The 17,439-nt window shown below is 48.2% G+C and overlaps 1 protein-coding gene across 8 annotated transcripts in view; it reads right to left on the bottom strand.

Moving 5' to 3' along the window:
* The window catches only part of LOC139361630 (disco-interacting protein 2 homolog C-like), a 137,806-nt gene that overhangs the window by 75,989 nt on the left and 44,378 nt on the right, over positions 1–17,439 (bottom strand). The window contains exon 1 of one of the 8 annotated variants that reach the window (XM_071090328.1): positions 655–2,592. The exons of 5 other annotated variants lie outside the window; for them this stretch is intronic. In XM_071090328.1, coding sequence (XP_070946429.1) covers positions 655–779 — 125 coding nt within the window. In that variant the 5' untranslated portion in view covers positions 780–2,592. Of the gene's footprint in view, positions 1–654; positions 2,593–17,439 lie in introns of those variants that run through there. 2 more of the 8 variants (XM_071090329.1, XM_071090330.1) reach the window with 2 other exon arrangements.

The following is a 17,439-nucleotide window of genomic DNA, read 5'->3' as shown; positions in this document are numbered from 1 at the left end:
ACATGCATGCTTGTGTGCACATATGTATATATACATCTGCAGAAATAATGTGCACATACCCACATGGTGCACGTACACAGGTATGTATATGGCATTAAATACATGCATGTATGTGCACATGTAGAACAGATAGGTGTCCAACTAGTGTGCATATAATCATCCCCGTAGATACACACATATACACATGTACATGCATGCCTACAGCATGCACGTGTGTAGGACACAAATGTAGTGTACATACCTATACACTGTAAATACATGCAGTGGAAATACACGTAGTATGTGTACACCACATACACACATGTACATTTATACAGTACACATACACCGAGACCCAGAACGGGTCATGAGTATTAACACAGCGCAAACGCTTCCAGTTCTACCTAGTGAATTTTTTTCAAACTATAATAGAACTCATATAAAAAGGGTTTTAAGGAAATCAATACAGCTAGTGACAAAAACAGTGGGAAGGGCACAACCACTTTCCCTCAGAGTTCTGGGCCTGACCGTGGAAGTTCAGAGGTTTCCTAATGCAGTACACATCAGAACTGACTCACAATGAAGCACTCCTTAAAAATTAAAAATGTGTCCTCATGTTTTGGCCTTTGAGACAAAGCCTCTTAGTTAATCGAGTTCTGACTGAATTTGACTCACAGTACTCTGGCAGATTCTTCATTTTCTGGTGAGACAGACGAATGTCCCAGGGTGAGGGCAATGCCAGCCATTTCAGGGTCAGCTTTTCGAGGAGCGATGTCTGGCAGAACACAATCCAACACCATAGTAGGATCCCCCACCCAGCCACTTAGACGCTTTCTTGTACTTACTCTGTCTGCTTGTTTCCCTTTCTTGAATTCAGCTGGGGGGAGAAAAAAAACCAAAAAAATCAAAACCAAAAACAGCCCATGTGTTTGTGTGTCTGAAAAGTGAATACATCCACATCCAACTTTCTAAATGATACACGGCAGGTGTTGATGGTCACCAACCAGTGGCCACTGTTGACAAAATACAAAGTCATCTGCAAACATGAACGAGTTTCTAGGAATACAAAAGTCAAGGGAATTTACTTCACATATTAAAGCTCTCAAGGGTGCTCATCAAAAATATATTTAGAGGTTTTCCTTTCAAGTTATTTTTGAAGATTTTTAAGTTGCAATACTTAAAAGCCTCTGGGAAAAGAAAGGATACAGGTATCTGGAAGATTTATACTAAATGATTTTCATGTCTTTTTGATAAAGTTAAATAAGGTCAGCCTTGAAGTAATGGCTTCCACTACTCTGAGGCTGTGGATGGAATCCACACCACCACCAGACAATTGAATAAACAGCAAGGCTGCACACACAGGACACAGGCAGTGAGCCAGCCTGACTAGTTGTCAGCTTCTGGGTCAGTTCTACCCAGTTCTGGCCAGGCCCCACTGGAGATGAAAACCTGCCCTTTAGAAGCCTTCAAACCCCACCTTTCAAAATCTAATCCTCTTCAACTGAGGCCCAAGTCCAAAAATCTACTGACATCTTAGCCCGCGTTAGGCCAGCTGTCCCCCAGCCTTTTTGGCACCAGGGATGGGTTTCATGGAAGACAATTTTTCTGGGGGGTGGTTTTGAATTGCAACTGTTCCACCTCAGGTCAGGCAGCGGATCCTCATAAGGAGCACCTCCGAGATCTCTCACAAGCAGTTTACGATAGGGTCCCAGCGCCTAGCAGAACACACAGCTAATGATAGGGTCACAACACCTAGGAGAACATGTGGCTTATGATAGGGCTCCAGCACCTAGGAGAACAGGCGGCTTAGGAGAGGGTCCCAGCACCTAGGAGAACAGGTATTAAATGAGTTGGCAAAGCCAAAATCCACCGGATCTACCACTCCAAAGCAAACATACACCACTGCCCAATATTGATGTGAGCCAAAAACAGGGAAGTCCTGAGGGCCCACACTGACCACAGCCTGACACCACTTCTGCAAGAACCAATCACGTGCCTAAAGATCACCCGTGATGACCCAGGAGAGCAGCTTTGAGCAGAGACAAAGGTGAAGGAGAGGCACATGGGCCAGGGTGCTGGGTGTGCCCGTCTTTGTGACCTCACTGAGATTGCTGACCTCTGGCCCTTGGTGTCCCTTCCTGTGGAGGTAGCAGCCCCCAAATCCCTGCCTCCCTTCAGCACTGACTGAGGCGGCCCTGAAGTCTCCCCAGGGCTGAGACTGTTTCTAAATCCTGTTAACTGCACACCCACATGAAAAACAAAAAACAAAATATCAAGTATGCAGACAGGAAAAGAAAAATACGTGAAACCTCCCTTATTCAACAGGCATTTAAAAAGTAACAGGAAAATTGTGATAGTCTTTAAACAACCACCAGCTATCACGTCCTCTTGAAATGTTTTAGCTAATCAGGAACATCTTTACCAAGCACTTGTGTGTTCAGGAAATCAGTTGACAGGTCCCAAATAACCTCGGAGCCTGCGACCTGACCCCCACTCACGCACATCACCTCTCCAGAGGAACGTGTCCTGGACACCTTTCAAATGGTGAGGAACAGGAACAAGGGTAGCTTTCCCTCAACACCACAAAACAAGCTCGACCCCGAGGAGCCCGGAGAACAGCGACGTTTGTTTAGATGCTTTCCCACTGTCCTTGTCAGAGCAAACATTCCCATCCCACACCGCCCAGTGTTTAACTCTCCCTGGGATACCAGCAGCCGTCAACCCTCAACAAGCTGGAAACAGAGGCCAAGCTGATAGGAGGCCTCTCTCCATTCCTTACTGAATTCGCTCAGGACACGGATGCTCCCAAACACATATGGCCCCGAGTATTCCACACCTGGGGAACATTCAAACAGCAGACTCTGCAAAGACGTTCCCCTAAAGAGAAACTCAGTTTCTAACTTCCCTTAGGGAAAAACAGGAGACCCAGAACTTTCCAGAAAATCAAGTGTGAGAGGAAGCCACTCACCTCTGGCACTTCCTAAACCTGCCTTCCCGCGGGTGCTCAGGGATGTCCCCGCGACAGCCCCGTCCACCCAGGACGGCAGCAGGGCTTAGGCAGCCAGCACCTGGGCAGCTGGCGAAGCAACCCCAGGGTGAAAACGCCATCCCAGGCACCACTTCCCGGAGCCCCTCAGCAAGAAAAACAGAGGTGGGACAGAACCGAGGGCTGACTCGAGGCTGGGGAGCCACAGACCCGCACAGCTCAATCATCGGACATGCTCTTCTGTGGACAGAGCCCAGGGAGAGGCCAGCACAGAGACCCTCGTGCCGGCTCCACAGGCCAGCGTCCTCCAGGGCTGCAAGTTTGTGATCACAGCTTCAGAATTTGGTTCCAGAATCTTCCGGAATCAAAGACGCACCAAACTGTAAAGCTGCCAGGACAGCAGGGCCCAGGAGCAGGCTCAGGGGAGGACCACTTAGAAACCCCACACACAGCATACACGTGTGCATGCTTACTCCACACATGCCACCGCTTCACCCAACAGTATACACGCAAACGCATGTATGTACTCCATACACACCCTCAAATACACTCACCAAATATGATGCATGTACACACTCCACACACACCCTCAAATACATACGACACACATGAACATGCTCACTCCACCCACACCTGCTAAATACACTCAACCACACATGCACAAACGTGACACACGTGCACACTCATTCCGGACGTCACACCCCTCACCAAGTACACAGGTGCACACACCTCCAAGTTCAGAACCTGTAGACTCCACAAGCTTTGGTTTCCCCCACTGTTTCTCTCATCACATGAGATCCACACACAGGTGTCATTTACTGACATCTAACACCCGGGGAGGCCCTTAGACAGAACTGCAGTCACAAGTCGGCTTCATTCAGGCATTCATCACCAGCCTCCTGAAGCCACCTCCTGTCCCCAGGGGGAGCGGGGGCCGAGACCGGAGACGTCACTGGGCTTACAGATCCCCAGGCTGGCAACCCAGCGAAATGAGGAGGGCTGGGCCACGGCCCTGGAGGGAGACGGGTACTGGCTCAAGTATGCGGAACATGAGTCCTCATTTCCAGACAGTGTCACCTACGACAGCGTCAGGTGAAAGCCAGTGGTTTGGCATTCCTGGGATAGACAGTTCTGGAAATACAAGGGAAGCTTTTTACTCCTCCCCTCTGAACACATGAGGTCCATGGTCCCCTCACATCTAACACTGGGAATCCGAATCGGTGACTTCTTGTCCACCTGAGGACCACCCAAGAGGATCCACACACCTGCTACAACAGCAGCACCGCACCTGGTCTGCAGGGGAGCAAAGCAAATCCCACCTTTATGGCTAAAACTGGATTACCCTGACACTGGCAGCCTGCAGTGTGTGTATCGTCAAGCCCCCACATCTGTGCCACCTGCAAGAGGAACACAAGCCCTTAGTCCCAGGTTCTCAGGACGGCCTGTGAGGTAGATGCTGGCACCTTCCCATCTCCCAGGGGAGAGGAGAGAAGGCCACGGTCAGGGCTTGCATATCAGGAGGGTCGGGATTCAAACCCCATCTGCCTCACAAAGCAGCCCTTACCATTCAAGTGACTTCTATCATCAGCCTTAAAATGTACCACAGTTACCAGCAATTCTGAGTGCTGTTCCTTGGGACATCATAAGCAAACATTTTGTTAGAAAGGTTTTGCCAAATCTGCTTTCAAAATCCTATGGTATGAAATGACTAATGAAAATTTGAGCTATGAAATAAAGCACATAGTTAAATGAATCCCAAAATGACTATCGCGAAGGAAGTTTTAACTTGAAGTGAAAAATATCCTCCAAATGACATCAGCCAGAATTATCTTCAATCATTACTGATCCCATACGCTTCAGGAATTATACAGCATCATCTCAGATATGAACTTAAAACCATTAGCTGAATGCACATTTCAGCACAACCAAAGTTCTGCTATAATAAGCAGCACAGGCGTCTCTGGAGAGGATTTTAATTGGGACTACAAACGATGTGCACGATCGTGGTAAGAGGTTTCATGCTGGCTGTTCTCCAAGGTGCGACACAGAGAAACACCACTAACCTCAAAGACACCTGCTGCTTTGTAATGAGATGAGAGACGATGTGGACGGACTACTGTAAATATTCGAAAAGGAGAAACAATGCAAGGAAAGAATCGTATCAGTTACCCTTTACATTCTTAGAAAAAAACGATTTTTCTTTTGGGATGATTTTAAAAGAAAATGACATTTCTGGATTTTTTTTTTTAACTTTTCTTTCTGAGACAGGGTCTTGGCTCTGTCGCCAAGATTGGAGTACAGTGGAGCAATAGCAGCTCACTGTAGCCTTAAGTGATCTTCCCACCTCAGCCTCCAGAGTACCAGGGACCACAGGCACGCACCACCACACTCAGCTAACTTCTGTTATACAGATGGGGTCTTGCTATGATGTCCAGGCGGGTCTTCAACCCCTTGGCCTCAAGTGATCCTCCTGTCTTGACCTCACAAAGATTTAGCCTAAGCGACCATGTCTTATCGGAAAACAGACATTAGAGCAAATGCATTTCTGTAAGATTTTCTACCTCTTTTCACTGGAGAAAAAGGTAACTTGCCTCCAAGGGTCGGAGACAAAGACGTTACTGCAGACAAGAGCGCTGTGCATCCCGGGAACCGCTACACCACGAGGCACGGCCGTGCACACTGGACGCAGGAGTAACAAACGAGGCTAGCACAGGCCGATGCTGGCCCTCTCCAGAAGCAGGCCTATCCTTCCTCCTCTCCTCAGCCCCCTCTCCCTTCAGGCCTCAGTGGCTGCTGACAGCGGAGAGGCCACAACTAGAGGAGGCTCTCAACTCCACCAGGGACAGGAGTCCCGGACGCTGGGGACTCAACTGCTGTCCTCCGCATCCACCTCCTTCTGGTCCAGCCTTCTCAGGAGCCAGGCGTGGCCACTTTGACCCTCTTTTCCCTTCTGTGGCTCCTACAAAAAACCAGTCAGAGAGCCCAGGCTGCCTCGCACTCCAGGGATACCTGGCACAGGCCCCCTCCATGTCCTTATCCAAGCTCCTGCGGCCAGAAGGGTCTTGCAATATTTCACTTTCCAGTTGACCATCCCCAGCCTGAAATCCAAAGTGCTCTAAAGAGCATTTCCTTCGAGTGTCATGAGGAAGCTCAGAATGTTTCAGGTTTTGGAGCATTTTGGAGTAGGGACTCTCAGCCTTAATTTGAACCTCTTCAAGGAAGCCACACACTGAAGCCCCTGATGTCCACCCTACAGAATCCCAGCACACCATCTGAAGTCCTCAGCAACAGATTTTCTTTCTTCAAAAATAACCACAAGTCACAAACTCACACGCAATCACAGAAGGGGGTTGTGGACACCCACACAGATGATGAAATTTAACTGTCACATTTTTACCTAGGTAATTTAAAATCATTCCTCAAAACACACCTGTTTTACTGAGTTGCATTTTAAGGTGAACACACACAAATCATTTCAGGGAAACAAACGTCACTTTGGGCTGCGTGTGGTTTCTTGACTCCCGTGAATAACTCGGCGTTCACCCTCACTTCTGGATAAGGGAGACGATGCAAAGAAAACTGTTAAAACAAAGACATGAAAACAAGTTTAAGAAGGGTTTGAAAGGTTCCTCCTGTCCTCCTGGAGGGGAGACGAGGATGCCTGGAAAGCTCACGGGGGACAGGAGCACAGCCTCCTCGGTGTGTCATGGACGCTGCCTCACCAAGGGGAGAGGATGACGCCTGGAAGGCTCACAGGGGTGGGAGCACAGCCTCCTCAGTGCTTTTCTACACTCAGCAGCTTCAGAAATTCCTGCAGAAGCAGAACACATCATGAGAACTGAGACTGGAACACCCCAAAGAAAGGGATGAGGGGTCAAAAAAAGCATTCGATCATTACCAAGGAGCGCGGGCATGAAGCCGCTTCAAAGACCGTGTGAGAAGTCACTCATAGGCGTTTCAGAAAATAAGGGTAGTGCGAGATTGCTCGATCAGCTCAAACAGGCTGCCGTCCCTCAGGCCATGAAGTCCCTGAGATGAGCCTGTCACTGAGCAGAAGTCACTCGCATCTTTGCCAGAGAAAGTACTACAAGCTGACACATAACCTCATGAAACCTAGGCTTCAGCCGGTCAACAGTGAGTCTGACATGGTACATCCCTCCAGATAGTTAAAGACCCCAGGGGTTCATCAGACAACCTCGAAGGGCTGTGTCTGTCCAGCTCCTTTTCCAAGTTCTGGATGATTTTTCCTAATGCACTATAAGCAGCATGTTCCAATAGAGATATAATTAACTGGATGGGTGTCCTCTTAATTTTGAAATTAGAAACACACTTGGCCAGGCACGGTGGCTCATGCCTGTGATCTCAGTACTTTGGGTGGCTGAGACAGCTGGACTGCTTAAGTCCAGGAGTTCAAGTCCAGCCTGGGCAACATTGCAAAACTCCATCTCTACAAAAAATACAAAACTAAGTCAGGGATGGGGACACATGGAACATGTGCCTGTGGGTCCTGGCTACTCAGGAGACTGAGGCAGGAAGATCACTTGAGCCTGGGAGGTTGAGGCTGTAGTAAGCTGTGCTCACACCACTGCCTGGGCAACAAAAAGGTTTTTTTGCCTGTCTCAAAAAAACCAAAGAGAAAAAGAATTATATACCTGACTAGGCCAAAATAAAAGAGGCCTTCGCTGCCTACATAAAGGGCTTTCAGAATTCACTTCCATCCTTAGGAAAGGGGGCCAACACCAGGCTGTGTCCCTTAAGATGCCCTGTCTCATATGGGAAAAAAAATCAAGAGAAATCAAATAAAGGCCATAAAATACATCAGTTTCAACACTAAAATTTGATAGTATGCTTTAAATTGAAGATGAGTTAAGTCACATTTCCAAACCTCTGAAAGCACGGTTACTGGGAGGGAATGGTTTGCCACACACAAACGCAGCTCTGTAAAAGTGCCCAGGCTGGATGAAGGCTCAAACGTCAGTGCAAGGAGAAAGTCTGAACAAACTCTCTCCTGCCCTGCTGCTGTCCTCTTCCAAAACACACTGTTTATCTGTCAGTTTAGAACAAGGCCTAGGGAGGTGGGAGGCAGGCCTGGGAGGGTCACCTAGCATCCAAGCTCCTCATCCACACAACTGCACGAGGCTGAGCTGAGCAGTACACACAAACACAACTAATTCTCCCCAAAAAGAAGACGGAAGGCAGCACACTGCCATGCCAGGCACCCTGCAGATGAGAAGATTGAGGGGAGCCAGAGGTACCTTTAATCTTGCTTGCATGGTGGAGGGAGAGGAATAATGCCACTTACTTGAGTTTTGCACAATTCTTTCTAGCACTGAGTGGCAGAAAACAAAAATATAGATGCTTCCTCAGATAAATGTTTCTGAAGAACTGAACATAAATTACGTTCAGGAAATAGCATTATGAATGCCTCAAGTGCTTCTGTTTTCAATAATCCCAGAGTAATTCTATAAACCCGGGAATCAGTCTCACCCAACTCCAGGATCACAGCCCAGGTGACGTGGGCACACATATCCTGAAGCTCCAATACTCAACTAAAGTGGGGCGAGTGAAAATGATCCTGGGTATAATTTACACGGACACAGGAAGGTGGCTGAGCCCCAAACCCCTAAACCAGGAAGACCAGTGTCCTTCAGGGGCCTCACCTCTGTCCTTTCGCAGCCTCTGGGAACCACCACTCTGCTCTCTACTGACACAAACGCCCCTCCCAAGGTACAACACCAGGAAGATCATCATTCAAAACTGAGGAACGTGGCAGAACAAAGCTGTCAGGAGATTTTAATCACCAACACCACTTGTTACATGACCCAAAGATGATTAAAATCCCAGGCCCTTCAAGACTGAATGCTATCTATACTTAAATGCATTTCATCACCATATTGGGGGGTTATTCCTTTGTTTTGCTGCAAATATATCCAACTGCTGTAAAAGGAAAAGGCAATTTGTTAACGAAGCTTCTTGGAGTGTCTCAACAGGCCTCGAGGTAGGATAAAAGGCAGGACTTCCTGGCAGAAACGCTCAGCTCTGAGGTCAGGTGGAGTTCTTGAGCACCAACCAAGGCAAAATAAGGTCGAAGACCACACCACACTTTCCTCAATCACATCTTCATTCCACCTTTCCTTCTATTTCTCACGACTTCACTGGGAGAAATTGTGCTAAAAGAAAATGGAAACACAGACATACATAGGAGACCCTACAGATGCTGAGAATGGGTGCAGCCATCACAGTCCGAATGTCCTTTCAGGGCCATCTGACCTGGCTGGGATCCAAGTATCCGAGGGCAGGATTGTATGTCAGACCCGTGAAGCCAAGATTACAGCCACTGAACGGCAGTTTTCCATCCCACGGAAACCGGCCTTGGTAGGGGCTTCCTCGGGGACCACCGACCTCAAGCCACCACCCGTCAACTACTTCAACTAACCTACATCATGGCAGAGGCCTCCCTAGGCAGACCAGCCCTGCCCAAGTCCTACTTCATGGCAAACCCTCCAGACAAACGTCCTTGGCCTCTTCCGGGAGGCTGTGCTCGGAAGGTGCCCTCATTTACTTCTGTGGCTCTGAGACATTTAACTAGAGCCCAACACATTTCTTCCTGTTCACATAGTATTGAGTTAAAAGATTTTTATGAGTAAACTTTCACTGGGAAAAATACCATTTCAGGAGCCCCAGTGACCACAATGAAAATGTTTTTACCTTCCCTTACGTGACATCGGCAACGCCAGGTCCAGGAAACGTTCTGGATCTCAGATAATGGCAAATCCACTCATAGTAAGTCTTGGTCTTGTTTCACAAGCTATCAAATGCTGCCCAGAAGCAGGAAAATCCCCACAACGTGGCAGGGAGGGGCGACCAGCGTGAGTTCTAAGGCCAGACCACCCGGGTCTGCTGACAGCGTGGTGAGGGGCAAACAGTGCAGGGTCTAAGGCCAGACCGCCCGAGTCCCGCTGATAGTGTGGCTTCAGGAGTTTCCTAAACCCTCTGCTCTCCAAGTTTCATGTCAGAAAAATGCAGTGATAACCGTGTCCACCTCGTTTAAATATGTATATATATACACACACATATATATATACTCCAAACCTACAGCCCTATAAAGGTCATTAATCCTAGTTATCATCAAGGCATTGAGCGATCAATAATGAGCCATCCCCCTGGCTGCTGACCTGCCTCAGCCCCACCCTCCGGAAACCCCGCATCCACACCAGCCACACAGGATGAGGCCAGGGAAGGAGCAGGACTGTGTCTTGGGAACTTAAACTCTGGAAGCTGAGTTAAATCAGTGCCGCTCAAATCTTGTCACCAACTATCTTGTTAAATTGGGAGATTCCATCTCTGGGGATCTTGAAGGAACCTGAGGTTCTACATTGAGTGAGATGAGCACTCGTGCTGCAATGAGATGGCAGGGAAAGCAACCGAATCTGGGGTCGCAGCTGCCTGAGGCTTGGGTCCCACCGGGAAAGTGGCACCAGGGCCCTCAGGACTGTGGCGGAGGTCCCAGGAGGCAAGTCCCGGTGCAGAGACTCATGGACCCAAAGATTGCTCCAGGGCCAGGAGGGGCTGCTGCGCTGACAGCCACGAGGCAGGCAGCCTTCGAGCTCCTCCAGCTGCCATCCTGCAGGCAGGGAGGACAGTGCCCAGACCACCCTGGGGCTCCCCCCAGCCTGCCAGGCTGGTACTCTTACTCCAGCCACTGACAAGAGTCCCCATGTTGCAAGCTAGGTTGAAACAGTGCCTCAGGCCTCGGGGCACATGCACCCCCCTGCAGGGCCGGGATGGCTATTCCCACACATCCCCAACTCACAGCAAAACTTAAAAATGAAAGTTGGAAGATACAGCCAGGAAACCAATGCTCAAGAAGCAACTCCAGGGTGACTCTTCCTAGAGCTATTGCTATTGAACATCTTTAAAAACATTTCCAGGGTGACTTCCTAGAGCAATTGCTGTTGAAAATCTTTAAAATTCTTCATTTCAAAATTAGCTTTTATTACACTGTCTTCCCTATTCTACCAAGACTCTAGAAAACAAAACCATTACAATTTCCAATTCTATCTTATAGCAAGTTAGAAATACACGTTTCCTCAAAGGATTCTACATGTTTCCTTGGCAATATCCTTTCCACGCCTCGTACTACTGCCCACAACAGAGAAGGCTTTTCCAACTCAACCCAACCCAACCCAACCCAACCCAACCCAACCCAACCCAACCCAAGGGCCCTGAGACAGGCCCCTAACGAATTGTCTACAAACTCTTGAAACAGGCTTGCCCTGACAAATCATCTGCAAACTCCATCTTCCATTAAAAACAGTACCGAAAATGAGCATATTACCACTTTTTAAAAATTACTGTAAAGTGGACAGTGTTCAGTTCTGTGAATTTCGGCACAAATATTCCCATAATCATCATCACACAAGCAGAACAGTCCAACAGCCCCAAACCCACTCACGGGGCCTCATAAGCATACCCTCCCATTCTCAGCAACCACCCTCTCCGTGTCCTCCCATGACTCCGGTCTATCTTTTGCGAGCGTTGTGGCAAAACACTCGCAAAATCACAATTTCCTGGGCATCGTGCTTGGAGGTGCACCCAGGGTGTCCTGTGATCAACAGCCAGGCCTCGGGGCTGCTGGGTATTTATTATTCCACATATGGCTGTGGCACATTGTAACTTGTTTTGGACAACTATAGACAGCGCTATTAACATCTGGGCACAGTTTTTCTTAAACATCAGATTCTGTTTCTCTAGGGTAAATACCCAGGATTGGGGTCACTGGGACCCACGTTTGTGTGAGTTCAGTTTTGTAAGAAACCGCCAAGCTGTCTGCACCGTGCTGAACCCCAGCATCGCACAGGAGTCCCGACTGCCTGTCCTCACCATCACCTGGGGCTGTCGGAAGACCTTAGTCAGGCGCTCCAGCAGGGGTGTGAACAAATTCACTGCGGCTTCGGTGCACATCTCGGTGCAACCAGTCATGCTGAAGGTCATTTCAGATGCTTTCGGGCCATCCTCCCGTCCTTCTCAGCGAAGCATCTGTTCAGGTCTCTTCCGCTTTTAAGTCAGGTGGTTTGTTCTCTGTCATGAGCCGTGGGAGTCCTGTGCATTCTGGATACGAGTCCTTTGCCGGCTGCATGGTTCGTGGACATCTTCTCCCCATCTATCGAAAATGTGTCTCTTCAATTCCCTAGGGGTGTCTTTTATATTAGAAGTTTAATTTTGATGAGTCTTACCTACTTGTTTTCTTCCTTGATTATGGATCATGGTATGGCTAAGAGCTCTCACCCTAGGTCTCCACAATTTCCCTTTCTTCTGCAGGTTTTGTAGTTTGGTATTTTACATTCAGGGCTATGACCCACCTTAATTTTCATACAGAAATTACTCCCTGTTTTCACTCTTTTGCATACGGCTGTCCCATAATTCCAGCACCATTTGTTGAAAAGACTCAAATTCCACTGAACTGCTTTTGCGTCTTTGGATCTGTTCTTGACTCCACTCTGTCAGCTGACCCGTGTGTGTGCATCCTGAGCATAATTTATGACTTTAGTGGCTGTCTCTGTGAAAAAAAGTAACTCTGTCTGGAAGCAAAAACTACATTAGAAGTGCTCTAAATAAGATTCTTCCTGTTGTCAGGAGAGCAAAGCCACTGCCCTAAGCAGAGGTGAGGCCTCAACAGCTCCCAGGCACAACCTTAACAAACAACGGGGAAGGGAATTCATTTCAAGGGCCACAACGTGAGACCAGCATAGCCATGAAAACTGCAATAATTTCACAACAGAATGAAATTCATAAAGAATTGCTCAGAAGCGTGTGATAAGTTACATAAATCACTGTTCCTTAAATTCTGACGGTTGACTAGAACAGAAATAGCTTCACGGTACAGTTCAAACAGGAGAAAGGTAGGTAGGGGTGGTTTCCACACCACACAGGGCCTGCAGGAAAGGGACACTCTTCCTCTAAACGGGAGATCCCGGGAGTGATGTGATAAGCCATGGTGAGAGGCACAGAACTGTGCAAGCCGGAGTCGCGGCCTTTGCCCCACCACGGAACCTGTGTCCATAAACGACGAGGCTCAAATGTCAGGCCGGGGCAACCGAGGCAGTTATCAGGGGACAAGAAAACGAGCGCATGGTGGAGGCAAAGGTCTGAAATCGCGCGGCAACTTCGAGTCAAGTGGGACAAACTGACTCAAAATACAGGTTTCAAAAACCACCACAGAGAGCTGCTCCTCGGCTCTGGAAAGGCTAAGTGACTAATGCCCACACTGAGCATCTGCTCCCAGAGACGACCCTGGTGACCTAAGGCCCAGCTGCTCCGAACCCGCGCCGAACCTCAGTGAGGAACTTTGTTGGTATCTTACAGCACATTGACATGTTCCCTTAAAATCTGGTATTTCATCAACAATGCAGGCGCCAGCTTTGACTCATACACATTTCGATTAAACAAGATAATTTACACCCTGACCGTGCCAGGTAAGAGGTTTACTACAATCTTTAAACAGAGCCAGAGGCTACAGTCTGCTCCTACACAACACCATGTCTCTACAAGTTCGATGGGTTTTTACTTTCCATGTCTTCACTTGCCTAGTGCTAGAAAGCAGATAAAAACAGAAGGAACCCAGAAACACTACTGAATGAGACTCAAATATCTTGCAGTCATCATCGAGATGAGATGTTTATTAAACAGAAATGTTCTCCCCTGTAGAAAGCAGCACACACCAACACGCACCGATAACTGTCGCCAGCATTCCAGATCATCTTCCCTTCCATGGCCACAGTGCAGGGCAATGGACCACGCACACCTGCAGACCCACGGAAAGCGGGGTGACACGGCCGATTCTTGTAGCGAGCAGACCAGGGTGCACTCAAAGTGCATCTCTTTCCAGAGGGCCACCACGCAAAGTTACACATTTATTCCACGAGTTAATGGCACTGCACCAAACATTTCTGTAAGATTATCTTAGCAAGCTTTTCCTTCTGCCTAAAATGTCCTGACACAAACTGAAAAAGCTCATGCCCCCTTGGAATGCGCCCCACTCCTAGAGACCCGGACCCAAGGGAAATCTGACCTGAAAATGGGCAAACCCTCTCTTTGCAGAGGGACAGGGACTCGGGGCCACAACTTGACCTCAGAGCAACACAAGTGCAGACACAGCACCCCAGGACACCCTCTCCACCCAAATTCAAGGAGGAAAACCAACGCCCCGCCCCCTTGCGGAAACCCCCGGCTGCTGGAGCAGACGCCTGCCGGCGTGTGCAGCCTCTCCCGTCCCACGTTCCGGGCTCAGCACCTGTGCCTCAGCCCTGGCACTGCTCGCCACACCCACAGGTGTGCCAGGAGGGGCAGGTCCTAAGGTCTCCACTGCACCAAAGCCTGCAAGGCAAAGGGGCAGCTCCCTCCAGCAGGAGTCCAGAAGCACACACTGCACCAGTGTCAAGGCGTGAGAATTCTCCCCTCGGTCTCCGAATCTCCAGTCTGTTGCCCGCCATGGTCTTCTGCCAACGACGAGGCCCAAGCTGGGCGGCACATTTGGTTCTCACCATTTCCCTTGTCAAATCAATACTGCAAACATATCCAATTCATCCTGTCACTAAAAATGAAATAATCCGCCATCTCCATCACAGATGATGCAATCAGGTTTTCATTACCGGGTTTTTGTTTTGTTTAGTTTTTTGGTTTTTTTCTATTTTGAGATGGAGTTTCTGCTCTGTCGCCCAGGGTGGAGTGCAGTGGTGCGATCTTGGCTCCCTGCAACCTCTGCCTCCCGGGTACAAGTGATTCTCCTGCCTCAGCCTCCCAAGTAGCTGGGATTACAGGTGCCTGCCACCATGCCCGGCTAATTTTCATCTTTTCAGTACAGACGGGGTTTCACCATGTTCACCAGTCTGGTCTCGAACTCCTAACCTCAGGGGATCCACCTGCCTCCTTCTCTCAAAGTGCTGGAATTACAGGCATAAGCCACCACTCCCGACCATTACTGGTGTAATTTCTAAGCCACTCTCTCACACCCACTCCCTTTTTTTTTTTTTTTTTTTTTTTAAGAACCAGCTTTATGCCTATATTTTTTCCAAGAGAACCAGTTACCCCATTTCAAGTACAAATAAGACATGGTGTTTAAAAACCAAAAATGCCCATTTGCACAGAAGTCTCCAAATACCCAGTCGATTTAAGCCTTGAGAATAAGATCAAGCTGTTGGCTGAATACAACTTCCCTTTCCATCTGTCTGCCTGTGAGTTAGACACAAGGATGAAGCCACGAGCTAGGGACATAAAGGCAGGAACCAAGGTAGCGGAGACTCCAAATAAAAGCTGGAAGACCAACACAAATGCACCACACCCTGCACACCCTCCTCTCCTTCCTCTTCAGAATTTCCAGAGGATGAAACAGGGACCTTTCTCAGACGTCCCACGATGCAGGCGGCCAGAGGGGAAGGCGGCGGCAGCCTGAATGAGGCGACCGGGAAATCACAATCCACAAACAGAAATTCTCCATGTGCTTTACATCCTCTGTCTCTGAAGAACTATGCCAGGCTAACAGTCGCTAGAAAACCGCATTCAAGTGTCATTTCCCATTTCAAGCAAAGAAAACAGTGACGGGGCATGAGGGAAAAACATAGCCATGTGTTCTGGGCTATTAAATAAGGTTTTTTCTGTTATAAACGTATAATTTTACATTCTCAGATTTCTGTATAATTGATATGCTTCCTAATTAGCAGACATAGTAATAAAAAGTGAATTCCAAGTGTAAGATCGGAGGAACCGTTCACATGGCTTCAGGTTCTGCTACTGTGTTTCAACTTAAGAAAATGGTTCTGTGTGTTGGTAACAAGGCCTGAGAGTCTGTGTGAGAGTCAGTGTGGCTGTAATCAGGGTTCGTGTTGGTTCCCTAGCAGAGGATGTTACACTGTTACATTATCTTCTACAAAAAATCCTGAAAAAAATGAAGGCTGAATAGACATACACACCCTCCCAAAATAATCCAAATGTCCACCGATATGAAAAACAGATGAATTACGGCTTCCATCGTGGAATATTCTTCAGCAGTGAAAACAAACTATAGCCACAGGTGCCAACTAGGATAAAGACAACCTTTTAAACACGCTTAAAGTGAACTGACTAGGCCGAATTCCTTGATTACAGGCATCTGCTCCAAAAGGGTACTGTTATTAATCCTGTGATGTAGAATGATAGTTAGCAACCCTGTTTCGGGGCACATCTAGAAAAAAGCAAAATAATGACTACACAATTTTAAATTCTTTGTAAATTATAACTATTACTATGAAAATTCTAAAAATGTGAAAATCTTCCCAACTGTTATTGGACACGCTTCAAAATAAATACCCTGGCATTGCTTGCCACACCCACAGTTGTGCCAAAATAAATGAAAATATAGCCCAAGGTAGTAGAATTGAAACCTGAAGATGTACGAGCCGTCCCTGTCTCGCTATCTATACATCGGGTAGAAATTTAAGAGCAGGTAGTGACACTGCAATGCAAGGCTCAAACCAACTGGGTATTTGGAAACTTCTATGCAAAGTGGCATTTTCGGTTTTTAAACACGGTGTTATTTGTACTTCAAACAGGTAACTTTTTGATTCCCTTGGAAAAAATATACCCATAAACCTGGTCTAAAAAAAAAAAAATACGGGAGTGGGTATGAGAGAGAGTAGCTTAGAAATTTTAAAAGTATCAGCAGGGAGCAGTGGCTCATGCCTGTCATCCCAGCACTTTGAGAGGCAGGCCCAAGGGGCCTTTGAGGACACCGGTCTCCTCTGCTGCCTGCCTGCTGGACTGATCCCCCAGGACATTCACTGGGTTTCCACCCCTGTCTCATTCAACATCCCAAGGGTGGTCTTCATCCTCGTCTGGGGCTTAGCTCTGCCCCAATTTCCTAAATCTCTGCCTTCAGAGCCTGAAAACACCCACGCCCAGGGTCACCCTAAGTCCACGTTTACCCCAGAGAGTCCCAATTTTATGTTTTCCAGGCATCGCCTTAGTGATAATTTATCCTGTAAATTCCAACTGCCTTCACACCTCACCCCTGCTGTCTCCCAGCAGAACCCACTCAGATGCACATGCCCCAGACCCACATCCAGGTCTGTACATGCTGCCCTGCTCTACCCATGTGGGGACCACCTCTCTTTCTTGAGGAATCAGCTGGCGATCATCTCCTTGTGGAGGGCTGCCCTGACTTCCAACTCTCTCCAGCAAAGGCAGAAGCCGTCCTCGGTAACTTCCTCAAAACTCAGGCCAAGTATGAAGATGGCGCAGATGCTAGCTGTGCCTGGGATGCCATGGGCAGGGTCCCCAGATGCTCTGCACATGGCCCGGGGCACCGCCTGAACACAGCAAGTGCTGAAGAAATAAAACTGACATGCGATGACCTCTGATAGGGCCTCCTTCACCATCCACATCTGTCTCCCCTCTGGACAGTAAAATCCACAAGACACGGAGGGCTTGTCTCACTCATC

The sequence above is a fragment of the Macaca nemestrina genome, unplaced genomic scaffold (assembly GCF_043159975.1).
Source record: "Macaca nemestrina isolate mMacNem1 unplaced genomic scaffold, mMacNem.hap1 Scaffold_77, whole genome shotgun sequence".
NCBI lineage: Eukaryota > Metazoa > Chordata > Mammalia > Primates > Cercopithecidae > Macaca > Macaca nemestrina.
Note: the sequence above shows the minus strand (reverse complement) of the source record. Positions and strands in the feature narration are given on the sequence as shown.